Raw genomic sequence first — 24,142 nt, 5'->3', positions numbered from 1 at the left:
AGATTAGACAAATATGTTATCTAAAACTATGAAAATAAATACCAAAATCATCCACACAAAAATTCCTGTAACAGAGTGTATTTTCCTATGTCTTAAGGTATATCAATGGCTTTGGAGGAATTCCTCAGCCTTCAGTCTGTCCCTTCAGTTCAGCATGGAGTCCTGGTCCTCCCCTCCACCAGAGGATATCAGCTGTGATAAGTCACTTTTCTAGCTTCTTCTTTCTCTTTCCAGAAGCCACCACCACTGACCCTCAGTCAAGAGGAGGATCAACTAAGAATCCTCACTCATTTTGCTTCACTGCAGCTTTGAGGATTTCAGTGAGAGTTCTCCAGATTTGCCTACTCATACATATGCCTTCTGGAGAGAAGCAGGCAGCGTTCAAATTGCCCCCAAAGCCCGGGCTTTTCCCTCAGCGGCCACTCATTCTTAAAACACAAACAGGCAGTAGCTCATGTACCTTTCCTTGTTTAGTTGCTGCTGAAAAAATCCATTTCCTATGTTTACTGTTCCACATTCATTTCCTTTAATGGTAGAAGATATTAATCCAGCTTCATTCTACCAATTTTATGCCTAATTAATCTCTTTATCTCAAGAGCACCTAAACACACTGCCTTGTAAGTACTCAAACACACTGGTTGAATGCTTAGACTTTAATTTAGCGTACAATCTTTTCATATTTTTAGTCCATTCTTGATTCACAATTGCTACTCAAATATCTTATCCGATATGCTCTAATCAAACACAAGAGAAAGGAAAGGAAAGGAAAGGAAGGACTTTCATACAAAGTGAAACTGAAAAAGTACTTTGGCTAAATAATCCATTTTATGCTTGCAAATGCTGGCACTATACCTGTTAATAGTAGCAGCTTTTTTCTGGCAGGAAAAAGAAGGTAAGAAGAGAGGGTGGAGAACGCCCTTTCTGCATGCATTAAAAGCTACCAAACTTGTGAAGCAACTGCAGGGTTATTCCTGAAGCCTTTCAATTAATAAGGTGGGACCCCAAACACCAGCAAGGCTTTCTCAAACAAACAAAAAAATTAAGTACAATCAATAAAATATAATAAATACCCAAACCCCAAAAACCAGGTTAAAAGGTTCATGAAGGGGCAGTCCAAGATGCAGCATAGTCTGACATCTTATAACATCCCTTTGTAACAAAGACCTGAAAAAACAAGTGAATCAGATATAGATGAGAACGTTGGAATCCTGAGCATCAAAGGCAAGGCTGAAGAATTGAACCAAGTGCCAAGTGGAAGGAGCAGACATGGAGAATTACAGATCACCAGTGCCCTACCAGTGGAACCTACGCAACATGGCCATACTGAGACAAAGCAAGCAGCGCTCCCAGCCAAACCCATCACCTGGTGCAGCCAAGCAGTAGCAACTCTGCACCCACATCCAGAGCCAGGCAGGAGTGCTCCCTGTACTGCAAAAGCGAAATGCACTCACCTCACCCACCGTGCCCCCCCAGTCCACTGTGCCAGAGGCCTGGTAGACCTGAAGTGCCCCCCCCAGCCTCCTCATCTATCCCCCCCACCACGAGACTGCCATCTGGTGGCCCCCACCACCATACATCCCCCTGGGCTAAGGGCTCATGAACCAGCAGCACCTGCCCCTCCACTCAGCCACTCACACCAGGAACCTACAAACTGGAGGCACCTACTCCCATGCCTAGCCACTCACACCGGGGGCCTGCAGACCAGCAGTGCCTCCTACTCCCTCCAGCCACCTGCGTGGGGGCCCACGGACCAGTAGCACACCCTCTCCTGCATCGTGCTCTAGTTGATAGGGACACACCCTCCTAGCAGGCACCCATTGACTGGTGGCATTCCCCCTGCTCTACCCCCCACATCGCCCCCTCTCCTGGAACCAGTGGCCTGTGCCCACTCCAACCACTTCCACCCAGCCCTACCCACCTGAGACCACTGGTGAGAGTTTCTGTACCACCCATCTGGTGACTAACGACCTGGGAACCCTTGTCCCTACCACCTGGCGACCAACAGTATGTACACACAGCACTCAACCCAGTGGCCAGTGAGAATGCTCCCTGTACCCATGCCCAGGTAACTGGCCAGACAGACACATCACCTCACCAGCAACGCCAGGTACATCCGCAGCCACCCCACAAACCAAATAACAGAGACCTGTGCTAACACACGCAGCCACTACCCCACCCACCTGGAGACAGGTGGTGAGAGCTCCAGTGCAGCAGGACTAGCAACCAGAGTAGCACGTACACCCCACCTACTCAGATATATCAAAATTAAAAAAAAATCAGGATATAGCAAACAAACATACAATAAGTAAATAAGTATAATAACACCTTAAATGCCTCGGAGACAACAGACAATATCAAATCACATAAAGAAGCAGGACGAGATGGCTCCAGCAAGTAACCAAAATAAAGAACAAAAAAAGCCCTGGTCCAGACAACTTCACAGGCAAACTCTACCAAACATTCACAGAAGAGCACACACCAATACTACTCAAATGATTTCAGAGTATAGAAAAGGAAGGAATACTCTCGAATTCATTTGATGAAGCCAATATAACCATGATACCAAAGCCAGGCAAAAAGGGCAACACAAAAAAAGAAAATTATAAACCAATACCCCTCATGAATATAGACACAAAAATTCTCAACAAAATTCTAGCCAACAGAATTCAACATTATATAAAAAAAAAATAATACATCATGATCACATAGAATTCATACCAGGTATACAAGACTGGTTGAACATTAGAAAATCAATCAACATAATCCACCACATAAAAAAAAAAAAAGAATCACATAACCATCTCAATCGACACAGAAAAGGCATTTCATAAAGTCCAACACCCATTCCTGTTAAAAGCTCTCAGCAAAATAGGAATATAAGGGAAATTCCTCAACATAATAAAGGACATTTATACAAAACCAACAGCCAACATTATTCTCAATGGCAAGAGACTGAAAGCTCTTGAGAACGGGAACCAGACAAGGATGCCCTTTATCACTATTCTTATTCAACACTGTACAAGAAGTCCTAGCTAGAGCAATAAGGCAAGAAAAGGAAATAAAGGGCATTCGAATTGGTAAGGAAGAAATGAAACTATCCCTATTAACAGATGATATGATTCCATACATAGAAAATCACAAAGATCCCACAAGAAAGCTACTGAAGCTAATAGGAGTCGAGTCAGCAAAGTAGCAGACTACAAGATCAACATACAAAAATCAGATGGATTCCTATACACCAACGAAGAGTACTTTGAAAGGAAAACAATACCATTTACAATACTTCCCCAAAAGACCTATACAAAGAAAACTATAAAACACTACTGCAAGAACCCAAAAGAGACCTACCTAAATGGAAAAACATACCATGCTCATGAATAGGAAGACTTAACATAATGAATATGTCAATTCTACCCAAAGTGATCTACAGATATAATGCAATCCCAATTCAAGTACCAACAGCATTCTTTAACGAGATGGAAAAAATAATCACCAACTTCATATGGAAAGGAAAGAGTCTGCAGATAAGTAAAGCATTATTGAAAAACAACAAAGTAGGAGGCCTCACACTACCTGATCTCAGAACCTACTATACAGCCAGGATAGTTAAAACAGCCTGGTACTAGTACAACAGACACATAGACCAATGGAACAGAATTGAGAGCCCTAACATAAATCCATCCACCTATGGACAGCTGATTTTTGACAAAGGACCAAAGTCTATTAAATGGGGAAGAGACAGTCTAACAAATGGTGCTAGCAAATCTGGATGTTTATCTACAGAAAAATGAAACAGGACCCCCACCTCACACTGTTCACAAAAACTAACTCAAAATAGATCAAAGATCTAAATACGAAACCTAAAATTATAAAGACCATAGAAGAAAAAATAGGGACAATGCTAGGGGACTTAATATTTTGTATAAATAGAATACCAAACATAACTAAAAATGCACAAACAGCGGAAATTAACTAGATAAATGGGAGCTCCTAAAAATTAAACACTCATCAAAGGACTTCTCCAAAAGAATAAAAACAGAATCTACAGACTGGAGAAAAATTTTTGGCCATAACATGTCTGACAAGAGTCTCATCTCTAAAATTTATAGAACATGTCAACAACAAAAAGACGAATGACTCAATTAAAAAATGGGCAAAGGATATGAACAGACACTTCACCAAAGAAGACATTCACGTGGCTAACAAACACATGAAGAAATGCTCGCCACGAGAGAAATGCAAATCAAAACTACAATGAAATACCATTTCACCCCAACAATAATGGCACTGATCAAAAAGAAAACAGAAAATAACAAACAATGGCAAGGTTGTGGGGAGATTAGAACTCTTATACACCACTCATGGGAATGTAAAATGGTACAACCACTATGAAAAATGGTATGGTGCTTCCTTAAAAAGCTGGAAATTTCTCTTTGTTAAAGCCATCTACATGTCTAGATGACTAAGATAATAGGCATGCTAAAGAGGTGTGGGAGGGTGTAAGGAAGCACACCCAACTGTCAATATAGGTTTGGCTGTGGATATTTCTACACACATAGTTGTAGGTGCTGCGTGTATATTAATACAGAAAACAGAATACACAATGGACACAGTCACGGAAACTTCTTAGACATAACCGAACACCTTGTGGGATGAAGTTCCTAGGTTCAAAGGTGAAGGACCATAGACTTAGGGGACGTCAATTGGCACAACGTAGTTCAAGAAGACAAGGTACTGCATCCTACCTTGGTGAGTAGCATCTGGGGTCTTAAAAGCTTGTGAGTATCTAGATACAACTATTGGTCTCTTCCCATCCGCACCAAAGGAGAGTGAAAAAAACCAAAGACTCAAGGGAACAATTAGTCCAAAGGACTAATGGACCACATGAACCACAGCCTACATGGGTCACAGACAAGAAGAACTAGATGATGCCCAGCTACCACTACCGACTGCTCTGACTGGGATCACAACAGTGGGTCCTGGACGGAGCAGGAGAAAAATGTAGAACAAAAAGTCAAATTCACACACACACACACACAAAAAAAAAAAAAAAAACCAGACTTACTGGTCTGACAGAGACTGGAGGAACCCCTGAGACTATTGGCCATAAGACACCCTTCAGACCTGGAACTGAAGCCGTTCCTGGAGACCACATTTCAGCAAACAATAGACAGGACTATAAAACAAACAGTAACACCCGAGAGGAACGTGTTCCTTAGAACAATCAATTATACAAGATCAAATTACAACATTTGCCCAAAAGTAAAGATGAGACGGCAGGAAGGAGTACAAAAAACAGACAACAGGAAACAGGGAACCCAGAGCAGAGATGGGCAGAGTGCTGACACACTGTGAGAAATGCAATCGATGGCACAGAACACTTTATGTACAAACTATCGAATGCAAAACTTATTTGCTCTTTAAATTTTCACCTAAAGCACAATAAAAAAAATTTTTTAAACAGGCTCATGAAAAAAACTGCCACTTAATTCTGAATTCAGAAGACACAGTAATAATTTCCAGTGTTTCAAACAATCTAAAAAACCAAATCCGTGGCCATCAAATTGATTCCAACTCATAGCAGCCCTATAGGACAGAGTAGAACTGCCCCCCAGGGTTTCCAAGCAGCGGCTGGTGGATTTGAACTGCCATTTTTGGTTAGCAGCCAAGCTCTTAACCACTGCACCACCAGGGCTCCATTTCAAACAATATCTCAAGTTTTTGAAAGATGTGCATATTCTAACACTTACCCACTGAAGCTCAGCTTCCCGGTACCTTGATCCAAAGCCCTAACCTCTAACATTTTTTACCCTCTTACCTCATTATGCTTAGAAATTTCCAGGTAAAATATTATTTATAGATATTACTGTCTATTTACTAATTTCCTTCAGATTTTTACAAAGCCCCAAATCAATGACTAAAGCAAAACATGTTCCAACTTATGGAGTGGAAATAAAATAGCAGATGTGGTAACTGAAATCTTCAAAGAATAGAAAGCCGATTCTTGAGGGGAGTGAAACTTGGAATAACTTCAGCTGTGGAAAAGGGTTCCTATACCCCAACAACGAGGAATATTTTATGAAGAAAATAAAAGCATTCAAATGCCAAAGGAAAGAAAAACCACTCAAGGAATGGAAAATGTTGAAAGGAGCCTGCCAGTGAGACCTACACTTTTAACTATCAATCAAGAAGAGACTAAGCCATATGCATTGCTTCAACAATTACATCAGTAAGGACCATTCTTCATCTTGGCAAGTTCATAAAAACACTTTTTCTTTGTAATACAAATTGTTCTTTCTTTCCCTTCTTTCTAATCACAAAAGCATGTGTGACCTTATACCTATCCCTTGGTCACTCACTGATACACAGTGATCGGTACGCAGGTCATATACACCTGTGTATATAATAAAATGTTTGCCAAGAGTGCCGTTCCAACAATACTTGCTTCTATCCCCTGATGCTCCACACCCCCCAAAAATATACAAGTCCATTAATCCCCCTTTAGGCAAAAGAAAAAAAAGTTTCACCAGTAAAAAGGCATGAACTTACACCTTAGAACTTTTCAACAGGGATAACAGAAATAATTTTCAGAAAATTCAATTCTCTCACTTCACAGAAGAGGCCTTGGTTAGGCAAAGATTTCTTAGCTACGATAACAAAAGCACAACCCATAAAAGAAAAAATGGACAAATTGCACTTTATCAAAACTCAAAACTTTTATGCTTCAAAAGACACCATTAAGAAAATGAAAAGACAAGTCAGAGACTGGGAAAAATACTTGCAAATCATGTATCTGATAAAAAAAACTTGCATTTAGACTATACAAACAACTCCAGAATATACAACTCAGTAAGAACACAAACACCAAATTAAAAAATGGGCAAATGATTTGAATAGGCATTTCTCCAAAGAAGATGTAGGAATGCAAATAATCACGTGGTGCCCTGGTGACGCAGTGGTTGAGTGCTCAGGCTGCAAATCAAAAGACTGAAAGTTCAGAATCTACCCTCTGCTCCCTGAAAACCCTATGGGGGCAGTTCTACTCTGTCCTATAGGGTTGCTATGAGTCCAAATCCACTCAACGGCAACAGGTTTGGTTTTGGTTTGGTTTTAATAAGCACATAAAAAGATACTCAATATCAGTCATCAGAAAAATACAAATCAAAACAACAGGAGATACCATATCACACCACTAGGATGTTGCTGTTGTTAGGTGCCATCAGTCAGTTCCGATTCACAGTGATTCTACGTACAACAGAATGAAACACTGTCCAGTCCTGCACCACCCTCACAATTGTTTTTACGCTTAAGCCCATTGTTGCAGCCACTGTGCCACTCCATCTCATTGAGGGTCTTCCTCTTTTTCGCTGACCCTATACTTACCAAGCATGATGTTCTTCTCCAGGGACTGATCTCTCCTGACATGTCCAAGGTATGTGAGACTCAGTCTCGCCATCCTTGGTTCTAATGAAAATTCTGGCTGTACTTCTTCCAAGACAGATTTGTTCGTTCTTCTGGCAGTCCACGGTATATTCAATATTCTTTGCAAACACCACAATTCAAAGGCATCAATTCTTCCGTCTTCCTTATTCATCACCCAGCTTTCACATGCATAGAAGGTGACATGGCTTGGGTCAGGCACACCTTAGTCTTCAAGATGACATCTTTGCTTTTCAATACTTTAAAGAGGTCTTCCGCAGCAGATTTGCCCAATGCAATGTGTCTTTTGATTTCTCGACTGCTACTTCCGTGGGTGTTGACTGTAGATCCGGGTAACATGAAATCCTTGACAACTTCAATCTTTTCCCTGATTATCATGATGTTGCTTATTGGTCCAATAGTAAGGATTTTTGTTTTCTTTATGTTGAGGTGCAATCCATACTGAAGGCTGTGGTCTTTGATTTTCATCAGTAAGTGCTTTAAGTGCTCTTCACTTTCAGCAAGCTAGGTTGTGTCACCTCCATGTGTCTGTCAGTTTGCCGTACTGTGGGGGCTTGCGTGTTCCTGTAACACTAGAAGCTACGCTACCAGTATTCAGATACCAGCAGAGTCACCCATGGAGGACAGGTTTGGAAGGCACTCAAAAAGATGACTGGGGAAGAGCTGCCTCCACCTTAATGATGGGGATTGAGTAAAGCTTTCGGGACCTTCATTTGCTGATGTGGCACAACTCAAAATGAAAAGAAACAGCTGCAAACATCCATTAATAATCGGAACCTGGAATGTATGAAGTATGAATCTAGGAAAATTAGAAATCGTCAAAAATGAAATGGAATACATAAAAATTGATATCCTAGGCATTAGTGAACTGAAATGGACTGGTATTGGCCACTCTGAATCAGACAATGATATAGTCTACCATGCTGGGAATGACAACTTGAAGAGGAATGCTGTTGCATTCATCGTCAAAAAGAACATTTCAAGATCTATCCTGAAGTACAAAGCTTTCAGTGATAGGATAACATCCATATGCCTACAAAGAAGACCAGTGAATATGACTATTCAAATATACACACCAACCACTAGGGCCAAAGATGAGGAAATAGAAAATTTTTATCAGCTACTGCAGTCTGAAATTGATCAAGCATGCAATCAGGACTCATTGATAATTACTGGTGATTTTAATGTGTAAGTTGGAAACAAAGAAGAAGGATCAGTAGTTGGAAAATATGGCCTTGGTGACAGAAACAATGCCGGAGATTGAATGATAAAATTTTGTAAGACCAACAACTTCTTCATCGCAAATACCTTCTTTCACCAACATAAACGGCGACTATACACATGGACCTCACCAGATGGAACCCTAAACCCCTGAAACACAGAAATCAAATTCACTACATCTGTGGAAAGAGACGATGGAAAGTCTCAATATCATCTGCCACAAGAAGGCCAGGGCCGACTGTAGAGCAGTCCATCAATTGCTCATATGCAAGTTCAAGCCGAAACGGAAGAAAATCAGAGCAAGTCCACGAGAGCCAACATACGACCTTGAGTATATCCCACCTAAATTTACAGACCATCAGAAGAATAGATTTGACGCACTGAACACTGGTGACGGAAGACCAGATGAGCTGTGGAATGACATCAAGGACATCATCCATGAAGAAAGCAAGAGGTCACTGAAAAGACAGGAAAGAAAGAAAAGACCAAGATGGATGTCGGAGAAGAATGTGAAACTTGCTCTCGAACGTCAAGCAGCTAAAGCAAAAGGAAGAATTGATGAAGTAAAAGAACTGAACAGAAGATTTCAAAGGGTGGTTCAAGAAGACAAAGTAAAGTATTATAATGACATGTACAAAGAGCTGGAGATGGAAAACCAAAAGGGAAGAACATGCCTGGTGTTTCTCAAGCTGAAAGAACTGAAGAAAAAATTCAAGCCTCGAGTTGCAATAGTGAAGGATTCTATGGGGAAAATATTAAATGACCCAGGAAGCATCAAAAAAAAAACATGGAAGGAATACACAGAGTCATTATACCAAAAAGAATTAGTCGATGTTCAACCATATCAAGAGGTGGCATATGATCAGGAAACGATGGTACTGAAGGAAGAAGTCCAAGCTGCTCTGAAGGCACTGGCGAAAATCAAGGCTCCTGGAGTATCAATTGAGATGTTTCAACAAATGGATGCAGTGCTGGAGGTGCTCACTCGCCTATGCCAAGAAATATGGAAGACAGCTTCCTGGTCAACTGACTGGAAGAGATCCATATTTATGCCTATTCCCAAGAAAGGTGATCCAACTGAAGACGGAAATTATAGAACAATATCATTAATATCACACCCAAGCAAAATTTTGCTGAAGATCATTTGAAAACAGCTGCAGCTGTATATCGACATGGAACTGCCAGAAATTCAGGCTGGTTTCAGAAGAGGACGTGGAACCGGGGATATCATTGCTGATGTCAGATGGATCCTGGCTGAAAGCAGAGAATACCAGAAGGATGTTTGCCTGTGTTTTAGTGACTATGCAAAGGCATTCAACTGTGTGGATCATAACAAATTATGGATAACGTTGCGAAGAATGGGAATTCCAGAACACTTAATTGTGCTCATGAGGAACCTTTATGTAGATCAAGAGGCAGTTGTTCGGACAGAACAAGGGGATACTGTGTGGTTTAAAGTCAGGAAAGGTGTGTGCCAGCGTTGTATTCTTTCACCATACCTATTCAATCTGTATGCTGAGAAAATAATCCGAGAAGCTGGACTATATGAAGAAGAATGGGGCATCGGGATTGGAGGAAGACTCATTAACAACCTGCGTTATGCAGGTGACACAACCTTGCTTGCGGAAAGTGAAGAGGACTTGAAGTACTTACTAATGAAAATCAAAGACCACAGCCTTCAGTATGCATTGCACCTCAACACAAAGGAAACAAAAATACTCACAATTGGACCAATGAGCAACATCATGGTAAACGGAGAAAAGATTGAACTTGTCAAGGATTTCATTTTACTTGGATCCACAATCAACACCCATGGAAGCAGCAGTCAAGAAATCAAAAGATGCATTGCATTGGGTAAATCTGCTGCAAAGGACCTCTTTAAAGTGTTGAAGAGCAAAGACGTCACCTTGGAGACTAAGGTGCGCCTGACTCAAGCCATGGTATTTTCAATGGCATCATATGCATGTGAAAGCTGGACAATGAATAAGGAAGACCGAAGAAGAATTGATGCCTTTGAATTGTGGTGTTGGCGAAGAATATTGAACATACCACGGACTGCCAGAGGAATGAACAAATCTGTCTTGGAAGAAGTACAAGCAGAATGCTCCTTAGAAGCAAGGATGGCGAGACTGCGTCTTACATACTTTGGACATGTTTTCAGGAGGGACCAGTCCCTGGAGAAGGATATCATGCTGGGCAGAGTACAGGGTCAGCGGAAAAGAGGAAGACCCTCAATGAGGTGGACTGACACAGTGGCTGCAACAATGGGCTCAAGCATAACAACGATTGTGAGGGTGGCTCAGGACCAGGCAGCGTTTCATTCTGTTGTGCATAGGGTCGCTATGAGTCGGAACCGACTCGACAACACCAACAACAACAACAACGAAGTTCTGTCATCTGCATAACTGAGGTTGTTAATGAGTCTTCCTCTAATCCTGATGCCCCGTTCTTCTTCATACAGTCTAACTTCTCGGAGTATTTGCTCAGCATACAGATTGAATAGGTATGGTTAAAGGATACAACCCTGAAGCACACCTTTCCTGACTTTAAACCACGCAATATCCCCTTGTTCTGTTTGAACAACTGCCTCCTGATCTATGTACAGGTTCCTCACGAGCACAATTAAGTGTTCTGGAATGTCCATTCTTTGCAATGTTATCCATAATTTGTTAGGATCCACACAGTCGAATGCTTTTGCATATTCAATAAAACACACGTAAACATCCTTCTGGTACTCTCTGCTCTCAGCCAGAGTCCATCTGACATCAGCAATGATATCCCCAGTTCCATGTCCTCTTCTGAATCCACCTGAATTTCTGGCAATTCCCGGTCCATATACTGCTGCAGGTGCTTTTGTATGATCTTCAGAAAACGTTTACTTGCATGTGATATTAATGACATTGATCAATAATTTCCACATTCAGTGGGATCACCTTTCTTAGGAATAGGCATAAATATAGATCTCTTCCAGTCGGTTGGCCGGGTAGCTGTCTTCCAAATTTCTTGGCATAGACAAGTGAGTACCTCTAGCACTGCATCTGTTTGTTGAAACATCTCAATTGGTATTCTCTATCGATTCCTGGAGAGTTGTTTTTCATCGATGCCTTCAGTGCCGCTTGGATTTCTTCCTTCAATACCATTGGTTCCTGCTCATATGGTACCTCGTACAATGGTTCAATGTCAACCAATTCTTTTTGGTATAGTGACTCTGTGTATTCCTTCCATCTTCTTTTGATGCTTCCTGAATTAATATTTTCCCCCATAGAATCCTTCACTATTGCAAGTCGAGGCTTGAATTTTTTCTTCAGTTCTTTCAGCTTGAGAAATGCTGACCGTGTTCTTCCTTTTTGGTTTTCCACCTCCAGCTCTTTGCACATGTCATTGTAATACTTCATTTTGTCTTCTCAAGCTGCTCTTTGAAATCATCTGTTCAACTCTTTTACTTCATCACTTCTTCCTTTTGCTTTAGCTACTCAATGTTCAAGATCAAGTTTCAGAGTCTCTTCTGACATCCATTTTGGTCTTTTCTTTCTTGTCTTTTTAAAGACCTCTTGCTTTCTTCATGGATGATGTCCTTGATATTCCACAGTTCATCTGGTCTTCAGTAAATAGAGTTCAACGTGTCAAATTTATTCTTAAGATGGTCTCTAAATTAAGGTAGGATATACTCAAGGTCATACTTTGGCTCTTGTCAACCTGTTCTAATTTTCTTCAGTTTCAACTTGAACTTGTATGAGTAACTGATGGTATGTTCCACAGTTGCTCCCTGGCCTTGCTCTGATTAATGATATTGAGCTTTTCTATCATCTCTTCCCACAGATCTATTCTATTTGATTCCTGTGTATTCCATCTGGTGAGGTCCACATGTATAGTCACCGTTTATGTTGTTCAAAAAAGGTATTTGCAAATGAAGAAGTCATTGGTCTTGCAAAATTCTATCATTCGATCTCCAGCATCCTTTCTATCACCAAGGCCATATTTTCCAACTACGGATCTTTGTTTCCAACTTTCACACTCCAATCTCTAATAATTATCAACGCATCCTGATTGCATGTTTAATCAATTTCAGACTGCAGAAGTTGGTAAAAATCTTTAATTTCTTCATCTTTGGCCTTAGTGGTTGGTACATAAATTTGAATAATAGTCGTATTAACTGGTCTTCCTTGTATGTATATGGATATTATCCTATCACTGACAGTGTTGAACTTCAAGATAGATCTTGAAATGTTCTTTTTGACAATTATCATGGATTTAATTGTGTCCCCAAAAAATATGTGTCAACTTGGCTAGGCCATAAATCCCAATATTGTGTGATTGTCCACCATTTTGTCATCTGATGTGATTTTCCTACCTGCTATAAATTCTGCCTCTATGATGTTAATGAGGCGAGAGAGGCAGCAGTTATGTTAATAAGGCAGGACTCAATCTACAAGATTGGATTGTGTCTTGAGCCAATTTCTTTTGGGATGTAAAAAAGAGAAGCAACCAGAGAGATGGGGGACCCCATACCACCAAGAAAGCAGTACAGGGAGCAGAGCATGTCCTTTGGACCCAGGGTTCCTATATGAAGAAGTTCCTAGTCCAGGGGAAGACTGATGAGAAGGGCCTTCCCCCAGAGCAGAGAGAGAGAATAAGCCTTCCCATGGAGCTGACGCCCTGAATTTGGACTTCCAGACTGCTAGGCTATGAGAAAATAAATTTTTCTTTGTTAAAGCCATCCTATTGTGGTATTTCTGTTATAGTAGCACTGGATAACTAACAATGAATGCAACACCATTCCTCTTCAAGTTGTCATCCCCAGCATAGTAGGCCATATGACTGACTGATTCAAAATGGCCAGTATTAGTCCACTTCAGCTTACTAATGCCTAGGATATCGATCTTTATGCATTCCATTTCATTTTTGACAACTTCCAATTTTCCTAGATTCATACTTCGTACATTCCACGTTCCAATTATTAATGGATATCTGCAGCTGTTTCTTCCCGTTTTGAGTCGTGCCACATCAGCAAATGAAGGTCCCGAAAGGTTGACACCATCCAAATCATTAAGGTCAACTCTATTTTGAGGAGGCAGCTCTTCCCCAGTCGTCTTGTGAGTGCCTTCCAAACTGGGGAGCTCATCTTCTGGCACTATATCAGACAATGTTCCGCTGCTATTCATAAGGTTTTCATTGGCTAATTCTTTTTAGAAGTAGACCATCAGGTCCTTCTTCCTAGTCTGTCTTAGTCTGGAAGCTCAAATGAAACCTGTCTACCATGGGTGACCCTGCTGGTATTTGAATACCAGTGGCATAGCTTCCAGCATCACAGCAACACACAAGCCCCCACACTATAACTAACAGATGCATGGGAGAAGAAGGAATGAGCTATAGCAAAATGAACAACTTAGGCAATTTGGGAATGGAGTCTATTATCTTGAATTGTCTCTTTTCCACCATGAGTTTTAAAAATATAACATATAGTCAGACTAACTGCTAAGTCTGAAACATAAACATTTCAAAATGAGTTTGTGATGACAACTACTCACACCATAGTTTCTCATTCACTCCATAACCTTTTGCAATCTGGATGAACCCCAACAATCCAATGGGACTGCTCTGTTGAGAATTCCAAAGGACCTAGTCTACAAACTCCTTCTCCCCCAATCTCTATTATTCTCGGCCAGTCAGCTGACTTGAGTCTTCCAGTTTCTACGTCCTTCCTGAAATACACTCCTCCTCTGGCATACCAAGCCACAGTACTGTGTCCCCTTACTGAATTCAGGTATGCCCATGACTTCAGGTCCGGTTGTCAAGACAAAGGATTTGGTGTTAACATGGGTCCTGAAGGGTTTTGAGTAGGGAGGTGACATCATAGTTGTGCTTGAAGAAAATTAATCCTGTTGCTCTACGAAGGAAGAATGAAGCAAGCAAACCAGATTAGAGATTACCATAGTAGCCCAGACAACTGGTAGTAATTAAGTGAACCAAGGCAGATATCAAGAAAGAATCAACAGAATTTGACTCCAAAAATCATACCCACCCTTCAAAGTTTAACTGAACAGCTCTGTGCCCCACCCCCCCATACATCCACTGATTATCCTGGCTAGAAACCACCTAGACTCAGCACCTTCCTCACAACCACCATGTAACTTAACTGTAACACTGATTGGCAGGATTTGGGGCCATATTCATATTCCTCTTGGAATTCCCCATAAGTGCCAAGCACACAGTAAATCCTGGTTGAATGAGTAGGATACTTTTCCTGGTTGCCATCACTGAAGTCTATTTCAGTTTTCATTTAATTTTATAGACTCAAATGCACATAAGGAATTTAGTGACGTGCTGAGAATTATATTGCTTTATGATCTCCTTCCACCCACAACCTTTACAACAGTCACAAGCTAAATGTCTGACAATAGGAAAATGGTTAAATAAATCATGATCCCAATTAATAAAAGCAGAAGAAATAAAAATAAAGATTATCACCATTTTGCAACTTCCAATAAAATAACGATCGAAGCAGTAGTTTGCTGGAAACAACTCATACCAGCTTGTGAGAACCAAGAATGCACATCTATTCCCAACTCCACCTTCAGTAACACACTGGTAGCTTGAAAAGGGCCATGGTGTGGGTCAGTTGTCAAACATTTACCAACACACCACTGGATCTAGGCAATGATCACCAGTAGCTGATAAAACCACTATGCGAAAGACTGTTGGGGATCTCTATCACAATGGATGGATCAGGCTGACACTGTCCGAACACAACGATCAATCAAACCTTACTAAAAGAGGCATTACACATCAGAGACTTTCTAATGTGATGTAGCAGGAAGTCCACAACATCACAAGGAAGTATTCTTGCCAAAAATCTACTCCAATTCAGATCAAGCCTAGATCTGTCTACTACTTTATAGGAAATACGGAAGATAGAAGAACAATCAGCCAAATCCAGAATGTCTTGAAGACGTCGCCTTCTCCCAAGGGGTTTACCTATTTCTCGTTGCAGAAACAAATATTTGTAGAACACCCATAACAGACTTATCAGTTCGCTGCTCAATAAACTCACGTCATCTTCCTAGTTAAGGCTGAGCCCTTACTTACCATGATATTTTGCCCAACTGTACCTCCCCCAGTAGAGGCCTGGGAAGTCCTCCAAAACTATTCTTCAATGTTGCGGGGGGCGGGGGGGGGGCGCCGCACTAAGGTGGCAATAAAGAATCCAAAGAAACTACCAGAGCCTTAAAAAATGTTCTGAAATGCTTTCTGTCATTTTGGCTACATTCTAGCGGGTGGTAGCAGATGGTCATAAGGAGGCCATGGATACAGAATGGTAGGCAAGTTTGAGACGGGTTAACCTTAGCCAGGAAGGGCATCTCTGGTACCACCTGGTGTTCACTGCAGGTATATAAAAAAATTTTTTTTGTAATAGGTAATATTTGCATATGATGCAAAATTAAAAAGTGATAAATGGGCATTCAGTGAAAAATCAGTCTCCCTCCCACTTCTGTCCCCAGTCACCCTCTTCTCTTCCTCACAGGGGACCACTGTTACCAGTCACTTCCTAAAGTTGTCCTTTCTGAAACTGTCCATACATTTACAAACATATGTATTCTACACCATGCCTTTTCCACTTAATTTGTATATCTTTCCATCGAGTATACATATACAGCTACCTTGTTCTTTTTAACAGCTTCATAAGATGGTATGGATGCACCATAATTTCGTAATCATAGACTGACCTTTTAAAGTTCTTATTATCAGTATGTCAAAAGCAGAGCTAGGAAATCACCCACCCATGGGCAGATACTACCCATGGCTGTGTTTTTACAGCCATGACATTTTTTAACATTGTGAATCGCAATGTATTTGGCCAAATGGGGTGCGATGGAAAAAGCTGTCCCCCAACATCCATTCTCCTCTTTCACAGTAAGAGAAGTGTCACTGGAAAGTGGCTGCCCAGCCAGGGAAGGGACCCCATTTCCAGACACCTGGCAGTGAGGTACAGCCATGGGACGAGGTTTCCCCAGTTGGTTTCTAGTGACAGTGATCAGAGTTCAGGGTTGGACGCTGTAAAGAAATGGCTCCGTCTCCTCCACACACTCTCTGCCCCTCTGCCAGCTGAAAGCTAAATGACTGGAACAGGACTGTGCGGAGGAGGCAGCTCAGAGGCTTCTTACCGTCACCATGGAAACCCGAGGCTGCCAGCCTTAGGCATGGCTGTGGAAGGGCCAGGTCAGAATCAAGAGTAGAAGGAGGGAAGTTTTCCACACCACACGGTGGAACCAAAGAAACCCCTTTTATCAAAAAAAATTACCCCGTAAAAACAACTGCTTCCGTGAGGAAAAGGAGTTTTGGGTCTAGAAAGTATTGGCTTCACAATGTGCTTTTTCTTATAGAAATTTCAATAATAGAAGATATTTCATGGCTATACTTACAGAGCCATAAAATCTAATCATCACTGAGCAAGTCCTGGGTGTCAGAGCCTCCAGGTTTTGTACACGTGCCTCATCACTGATTTCGACTTTCTTGCACATTTTTATTGCCTTTCAGACACAGCAGATGTTTGGGACTGTGAAGGGATGGGTCCAACATGTGGATCAGCTATTATAAACGGCAGTGACCATATCATAGCAGCTTCTCCCTGTGAAAACCCATACTCTCTGTTTGATGTCAGCACCTAGAACCCTGTGGTGGTCTGACCAGACCAGACACCTTCGAGTCGATTCCAACTCCAGAAAACCCATATGATTCAGAGTAGAACTGTGTACCATAAAGATGAAAAATGGCCACTTTTCTGGAAGTAGATTGCCAGGATTTCTTCTGAGGTGCCTCTGGGTGGACTCGAAATTCCAACCTTTTGGTTAGCAAACAAGCACATTAACCATTTGCACCACCCAGGGACTCCTTAGAGTAGTCTAAACCGAAAACCCATTGCTGTCAAGTCGATTCCAACTCATAGCAACCCTATAGCACAGGGTAGAACTGGCCCATAGGGTTTCCAAGGAGCACCTGGTGGGGCAGTCTAGGTTCCTATAAATCACATCCTCATAGTCTCTTCACAGATTTCAAAGTTTAACTTAGCCTCATCCACCTTCGCTGTTTTTCACAATCTTGTGAATCTTTTTTAAACATTAGCTTCATTTTTCTCTTTCACTTTCAACTCAAGTTCACATCTTGCTTCTATCTCACATTTTCTTCCCTTCTTTTTATCCTTTACCTCTTGTTCTATCGTTATAAACACAGGGGCCCTGGTACAGCCTGTCTTAAGTGATAAAGTTGGCAGAAGGAGTGGGTGCCGGGGCTGGAGGAACAATGACCCAGTACGGCAGCAAGTAAGCATTGCCAGGCCCACCTCCATGCCCAACTGGTTGAGAAAGAGAGGCCCGGAAGCTTGGAGGTCAACACGAAGACGAGAGGTCTCTGGTTAGGCACGGAGATGCAGCCGCAGAAGCTGGGTGAGCCTTCCGAGCAGGCAATTAAACAAAAAAAGAAACAGTAATGGCCAAAAAGGATAGGAAAAGATGGTTAGCTTCACTAGGAATCAGTGAAATGTAAACTTGAACCTACCAGATTGGTAAAGACTAAAAAGAGGACCACTAACCTGTGTTGGCAAGTGATTATGAAACACTCTCAGACAATGTTGCCCGCGGGGTAAGTTGACAGGTACAAGTTTTCTATAGCGCAGTTGGGCAATGGATATCTACACTTCGAATGTCTACAGCCTTTAACCCAGCAACAAAGACACGTATACGAAGTCATTAATAACTCCTGCCTTGTATCACATGAGATCACATGGGGTGGCGGGGACAGAAAGAAGGAGAGAGGGTGTGCCAAATCTGGTGCCATTTGGATTATGATCGTTATCTCCCTGAAACCTCACGAGGCCATGGAACGTCAGCGCTATTTTACAGAGTAGGACTCTGGGATGCAGAAAGACTACGCCACTTGCCCAAAACCCAACACTAATAAGCAGCTGAGCTGGGCTCCACCTCCAATTTTCTCTTTTCCACTATATTATAGGCTGTCTTAAAAACCCAGGACATTAGTCCTCAAATCCAGCTGGCATCTCGTGGCTGGTTACCCAACCTGACAGATATGTGCGCTGCCCAGCCTCCCTTCTTTGCAAGGGGGAGGTACTGAGATAGTTTCCCACACCGTTTCAATCTTCTTGCATCCATATAGAAATCACCTAGGTCATAATCCACCCGCCATGCAAAAATTTTATAACATCATCATCCGTGGCTGTCCCCACCCCAAATACCAGTTACTATGAAATTATACCAGAATTTGGATCAAAGTACAAGGGAAAATTCAAGGCAAATTTTTGCCTGATGAATTCATGGCAGAGAATCAAATTTCATAGGGAGTTCCAGATTCTAGTGCATTAAAAAACAATCTCTAACTTTACCGCGAGGAGAGGACTTTATTAGAAGAAATAAAACACACTGCATTCTGCTCGGACACCGAGGTCATGTTAATGTGTCAGCCAGGGAGAGTCTTCTCTCACTTTAGGAGAAAAGATAATAATCTTCAGATCACTAGCATCTGATGCTGGCTTGATTTAAAATGTATACAGATACAGAAAGAGTTCCAGGAAATAAGTGTATTTATAGCTTGCCTGCATTAGTCAGTGGAAAGGCCCTTGTTGCTCCCAAAATAACATTTGGGATGGTGCTGTATTCTATTACTTTCATTAAGGCAAAGCTGTGTTTCTCATCTTCTGTTCCTTGGATTCTCAGAGGGTATCAGACAGGTCCCTCTGGCCTTCCCCACCTCAAGCCCAACTGTACAGGAGGTGGCTCAACAAACTGCCAGTCCAGAAGCCTCAGGACTTCCCACTTGAAGGAGCTGTTGCCTTAGATCCCTCCACCAACCACCTAACCATCAGTCAGATTTAGAACCCCCTTAGCATTAAACTCTACAGGACACATGATCTTCTCTACAAGGGCAATGCAAGAGAAGGTTCTAGTAATCATTTATCACCAAGGTCTTTCAAACAAGGACTCATAAATGTCTAAAGAAATGATAGACAGCAACTTTGTTTACAAATTATCATGATGCTGAGAACAAGACCCCAACCACTCACTCAGAGGGCTCTTGGGGTGGCAACATTTTTACCCACTTGCTACAGAATTTCCTAATTCTTGATCCATAGCAAGTGTGGGCAATGGTCCAGGTGTATGTGTTATGTATTTGTCTAGAACTGCCCACCCACCACCCCCCCCACCTCCGGAGAATGCCATAGCAACGTAAAGGCCTTCATGAATGGGGAATGGCCAGGTTGGCTCTTCCTCAGCACTCCCAGCGGCCTCCGTGGTCGACACACACCCACTGGCTCCAACAGGAAGGGCAAAGGTTGCGGTGGGGTGCAAGTTCACCTGGTGCACTGGGCTGGAAGACTTTATTCAGATCCAAGGAGGAGGCTCTAGAATGGGTCTTCTGGGGCCGTGGCGGGGGCGTAGGAGGATCCTCGCTCCTTTTCATGGCCTCTTCTATGGAGGTGCTAGAGTAAGATCTGCAGCAAAATAAGGGAAGGTCAGAAGGGAAATGACAAAGTTCTACTGTCAGAAGTGGGATTTTGAAATGGAAAATACCCTCAAAGTCAGTGTGACTGCAAAGGACCGACAAGCTCCCCAAGCAGATGCCACAGTCTGTAAGAACTGTCCAAACCCCAACCATGAATTGGGATCTTTTTAAACTCCTTGCTTTTATTTATACCTTAGACCTAAATAGTATCCAAAAGGAAAAGCTTTATGTAAATTCGAATCAGTGTCTACTGGAATGATTAAGAGGAACAGCAGGTAAACCCTTCAGCTTAGGTACTTCTATATGGAAAGAGAAGGGCATTCATGGTATTAACTGCAGACCTTTTCTCCTATTTACATGCACATGTGACGGCAGGCACATATGGAACTGGGGTAAGCACAGAAAAGCTGAGAGTAAGAACCAAATGTTCAAGGGAATATGTCACAAATGAAAGTCAGGAAAGAAAAATACGCATTAATCAGGCTAAGGGGTATAAATTTTCATGTCCTGAGACATGGGGGTTATTTTGGAAATGTTCAAAGCAAAAGCCTCATCTGAACCTTTTCCCTCAATCTGTAGCAAGGTGGTAAGTAACTAGGCAACTTTGGAGATTATAACTCCAATAATGACATATAAAGAAAGAGGAACTATTCAAATTCCAATCACTCTGTTTTTAAATTCTATTTACAAAATGGTCTGTGATTGCCCTGTGAGCCGAGGAAGAACTCCTTTGGCAACAGCAGCTAGAATGTACATTAGAAACCTCAGTACATTGGTCTACTGCTTAGGAATAGGCTTAAGGACAGATTTCCAATATGATGATCCAGAAAAGGACTTAAGAGATGAATGGGTACATCTGTGCTACTCAGCTTCTCCACTAACTTCACGTCAAAAAAGAACACGACCTTTGCATTAGAGATGTGTCCTAAAGACAAATTAATCTCAGAAAACGGTCCTTCCTATTGAGCTATTAGAGTGGTCTTTGTAATATTAGTCTACAATTACTATTAAGCTTCTTCCGTTCTTGGCCAAGCTGTTTTTGACATAAAAACCTGTTGCTGTCAAGTCGATTCCAACTCATAGAGACCCTATAGGACAGGATAGGACTGTTCCCTAGGGTTTCCAAGGAGCAGCTGGTGGATTCGAACTGCAGACCTGACATAGCGAGTTTGTATTTTTTCAATGAGTTCCTCAAGGTTTCTTTGTAGAAGCTGAGGGTTTTGTTTGTCTTGCAAGGTTGCAATCTTTAGTGAAGCCACCATGTTGCCATGTGACATACTTTGGGATGATCTCTGTAACAACTGGCAAGACAGGCAGGGCCAAAAGGCATTCAGGAACCAGAAGGGAAGAATGTTCTAACACTTTCAAGCAGAAGAAAATGACTGATATAAAAGCAAAGTTGTTAAACGGGAACTCGTAATTTAAAAAGGAAATTAGAGACCCTAGCTAGAAATTAGTTCGGCTGCTAACCAAAAGATCAGTAGTTCGAATCCACCAGCTGCTCCTTGGGAACCCTATGGGGCAGTTCTACTCTGTCTTACACGGTCAGTATGAGTCAGAATCGACCCAACAGCAACAGGTTTAACTAGAAATTAAAAAAACTTTCTATGCCAGATATAGATTATACCTGCACAAGTCGGAAGCTGTGTAAGGCAGAAACCTGTCAGAGAAGGAAAACTCAAATATTTTCCACTAATAGAGAGCAATGGAAAAGTGATAAGACTGCACCCTGTCAAAGGCGGAAAACTTGCGAGACCTGGAAAAACAAGGCAGTCCTGTCGAGTTCGGCTCTCACAGGTTTCACTGTGTGTGCATATATATGCCATACTATCCCACACCACGTATCTCATTTCCATTTTATTTCCATATGTAATCTATGTATCTATATTTTCATGTGGGAAGTTAGTGAATAGCAAACAAGTGAGAGTGTATAACTATGACTATAACCCATTAAAATATAAATGTGCAGGCAATCAGTAAAATGATGAACGCAGTAGTGTTAGAATGGTGATTTTCCCTCTTCCCCTTGCAGTTCAACAAACCTTTATTATTTTAAAAAAGGAACGTAAAATAATTTGATGCCCTTGTCTGAGACCCAGTTGAGAGCAGTAAACACAAAAAACTCCAAGTCAGACCAGGAAACAAATCCCTAACATAGATAGATATATATATACTTACATTTGACTAAATTTTATATGCATTTTTATATATATAATTTAGTCAAACATATTAATAATAGAATACGTGTCTGAGTTTTTATATTTCACTTGCTTGGGGAGCACGGGGAGGTCAGCAGGAGCAGAAACTGCGAAGTTTACTTTATGGTTAAAGTAACCGTAGTGCCCAGGAGCGAATTTCTGCAATTTAAAGAGGTTTCTTCTTATCATGAGAGAAGATAAAGATGACTATACTACATCCACAAACCAACACACAGTAACTTATGAAAGATTCATTCACCCTTTTATAAAAAGGATGACTACCAGTAAGTGTGATGGCCATAGGGAGAAACAGTGACTACACCCTTTTCTACCAAAATGAATTACTCCATTTATTGTTTTTAAAAATATACAGATGTCTACACCATTTATAAACAAGGAAACAAAAGCCCGATTTGGAAAATCCAGGTGTAAAAGATAAACTCAGGGGTTAACTCTTTGATTTACAAGGACACAAGATTTCCTTAAATATCAGTATTGCAAGCATATAAAATATAATTAAAATTAAATTTGCTTTTTCAGGAATATGTCTACTAGCAAAGGAAGAAAATGTCACTAAAAGTCAAAGCAGAACTTACAAAACACACACACAGAGTACTGGATCTTGCACTTCAGTTCTACTGGGGAAGTGCCCCGTACCACCTCACCACTATGATTGACTCAATCTATGAGCGTCTCCTATTCCATCGCTGCTCCTCTCTGCGGATGTCAACCACACCTCTGCCCCTTCTACTCTCCCCTGACTACGGAAAAACGCTGAGGCTAAGTGGCTCTAGGCAGGGATCAAACAGACCACATATTCCGCTTACCTGACTTCGATAAGCAGAAGCTTCAGTTCCCAATGAAGTAATCATAGGCATTTTCTTTTCCTACTTTAGATTTAATTCCTCATAATTCTTAATTTTGGGTGTTACCTTTGTCATGACATCCAATTTCAGTGTTAGTTACCTTATCATTGTATTCCCCTCTTTTCAAAGCTACTTCCCTCTATCAGTTATCATCCTGTGACAACTGGGCCATAATCACACAGCCCACCTCTTTAGGTCAGGGGGCCAGAGAGCATCCACCACCACCCTTTAGAATAAAAACAGAAATGAAGAGTCTCTCCAGCCTCGCTATGTGTCTCAACGCAGCCACTCCCAGCTAGTGAAACTACCCATATTCTAAGCTTCAACTCTAAAGTAAAAGGAGAGCGTGGGTTGGGTTTTGAGTTGGGGGTTTTACACCTAGACAGGGACAGGGCACAAAGGGCATTAAAGCAGAAATTAAACAAACAGTACCTGGATCTTGGTCTTGCTTTGAGGCTGCTGGAATCCTTAGGAGTTGCTAAAACAAAGATTATTTTGTTGTTTGCTTGGGTTGCATTTCTGCAGTTAAACAGGTTTATATGCAGCACCTGGGCTACTACAGAACACATCAACAGGTAAACGTGAGGTACAGGTGTTCATGTGGAGAACGTGGACGCCTTCCGCATGCTCATGATTTCATAATCTTACTTCTAAAATTAAAGGCACCATTAAAAGGCAAGAAAAACCAACATATTTTTCTTTTCATCAGAACACTATTAAAGAAGCCATTCTCAAATCTAAGTTGATCAATAAAGAAATTCCAGTCTGAAAAGGCAACCTTCCCAAAGGGTTATCTTTTTATATGATGATGGGTTCGTACTTGAAGGTATCTCGATTGATCATGGTAGCCTAGTAATAGGTTTTAAACTAGTCTCCCCTGAAGACTGTGAAGAAATTTCTTGGGCT

General features: G+C 41.5%; 1 protein-coding gene across 2 annotated transcripts in view; it reads right to left on the bottom strand.

Moving 5' to 3' along the window:
* Nucleotides 1-24,142, bottom strand: part of REPS2 (RALBP1 associated Eps domain containing 2) — a 216,295-nt gene that overhangs the window by 46,965 nt on the left and 145,188 nt on the right. For both annotated transcript variants that reach the window (XM_023555186.2, XM_064278045.1), the window contains exons 12-13: nt 23,669-23,714; nt 20,025-20,161 (exon numbers count right to left, since the gene is read on the bottom strand). In XM_023555186.2, the coding sequence (XP_023410954.2) occupies nt 20,025-20,161; nt 23,669-23,714 (183 nt within the window). The remainder of the gene's footprint in view (nt 1-20,024; nt 20,162-23,668; nt 23,715-24,142) is intronic.

The sequence above is a fragment of the Loxodonta africana genome, chromosome X, assembly GCF_030014295.1.
Source record: "Loxodonta africana isolate mLoxAfr1 chromosome X, mLoxAfr1.hap2, whole genome shotgun sequence".
In the NCBI taxonomy this organism is placed as follows: Eukaryota; Metazoa; Chordata; class Mammalia; order Proboscidea; family Elephantidae; genus Loxodonta; species Loxodonta africana.
Note: the sequence above shows the minus strand (reverse complement) of the source record. Positions and strands in the feature narration are given on the sequence as shown.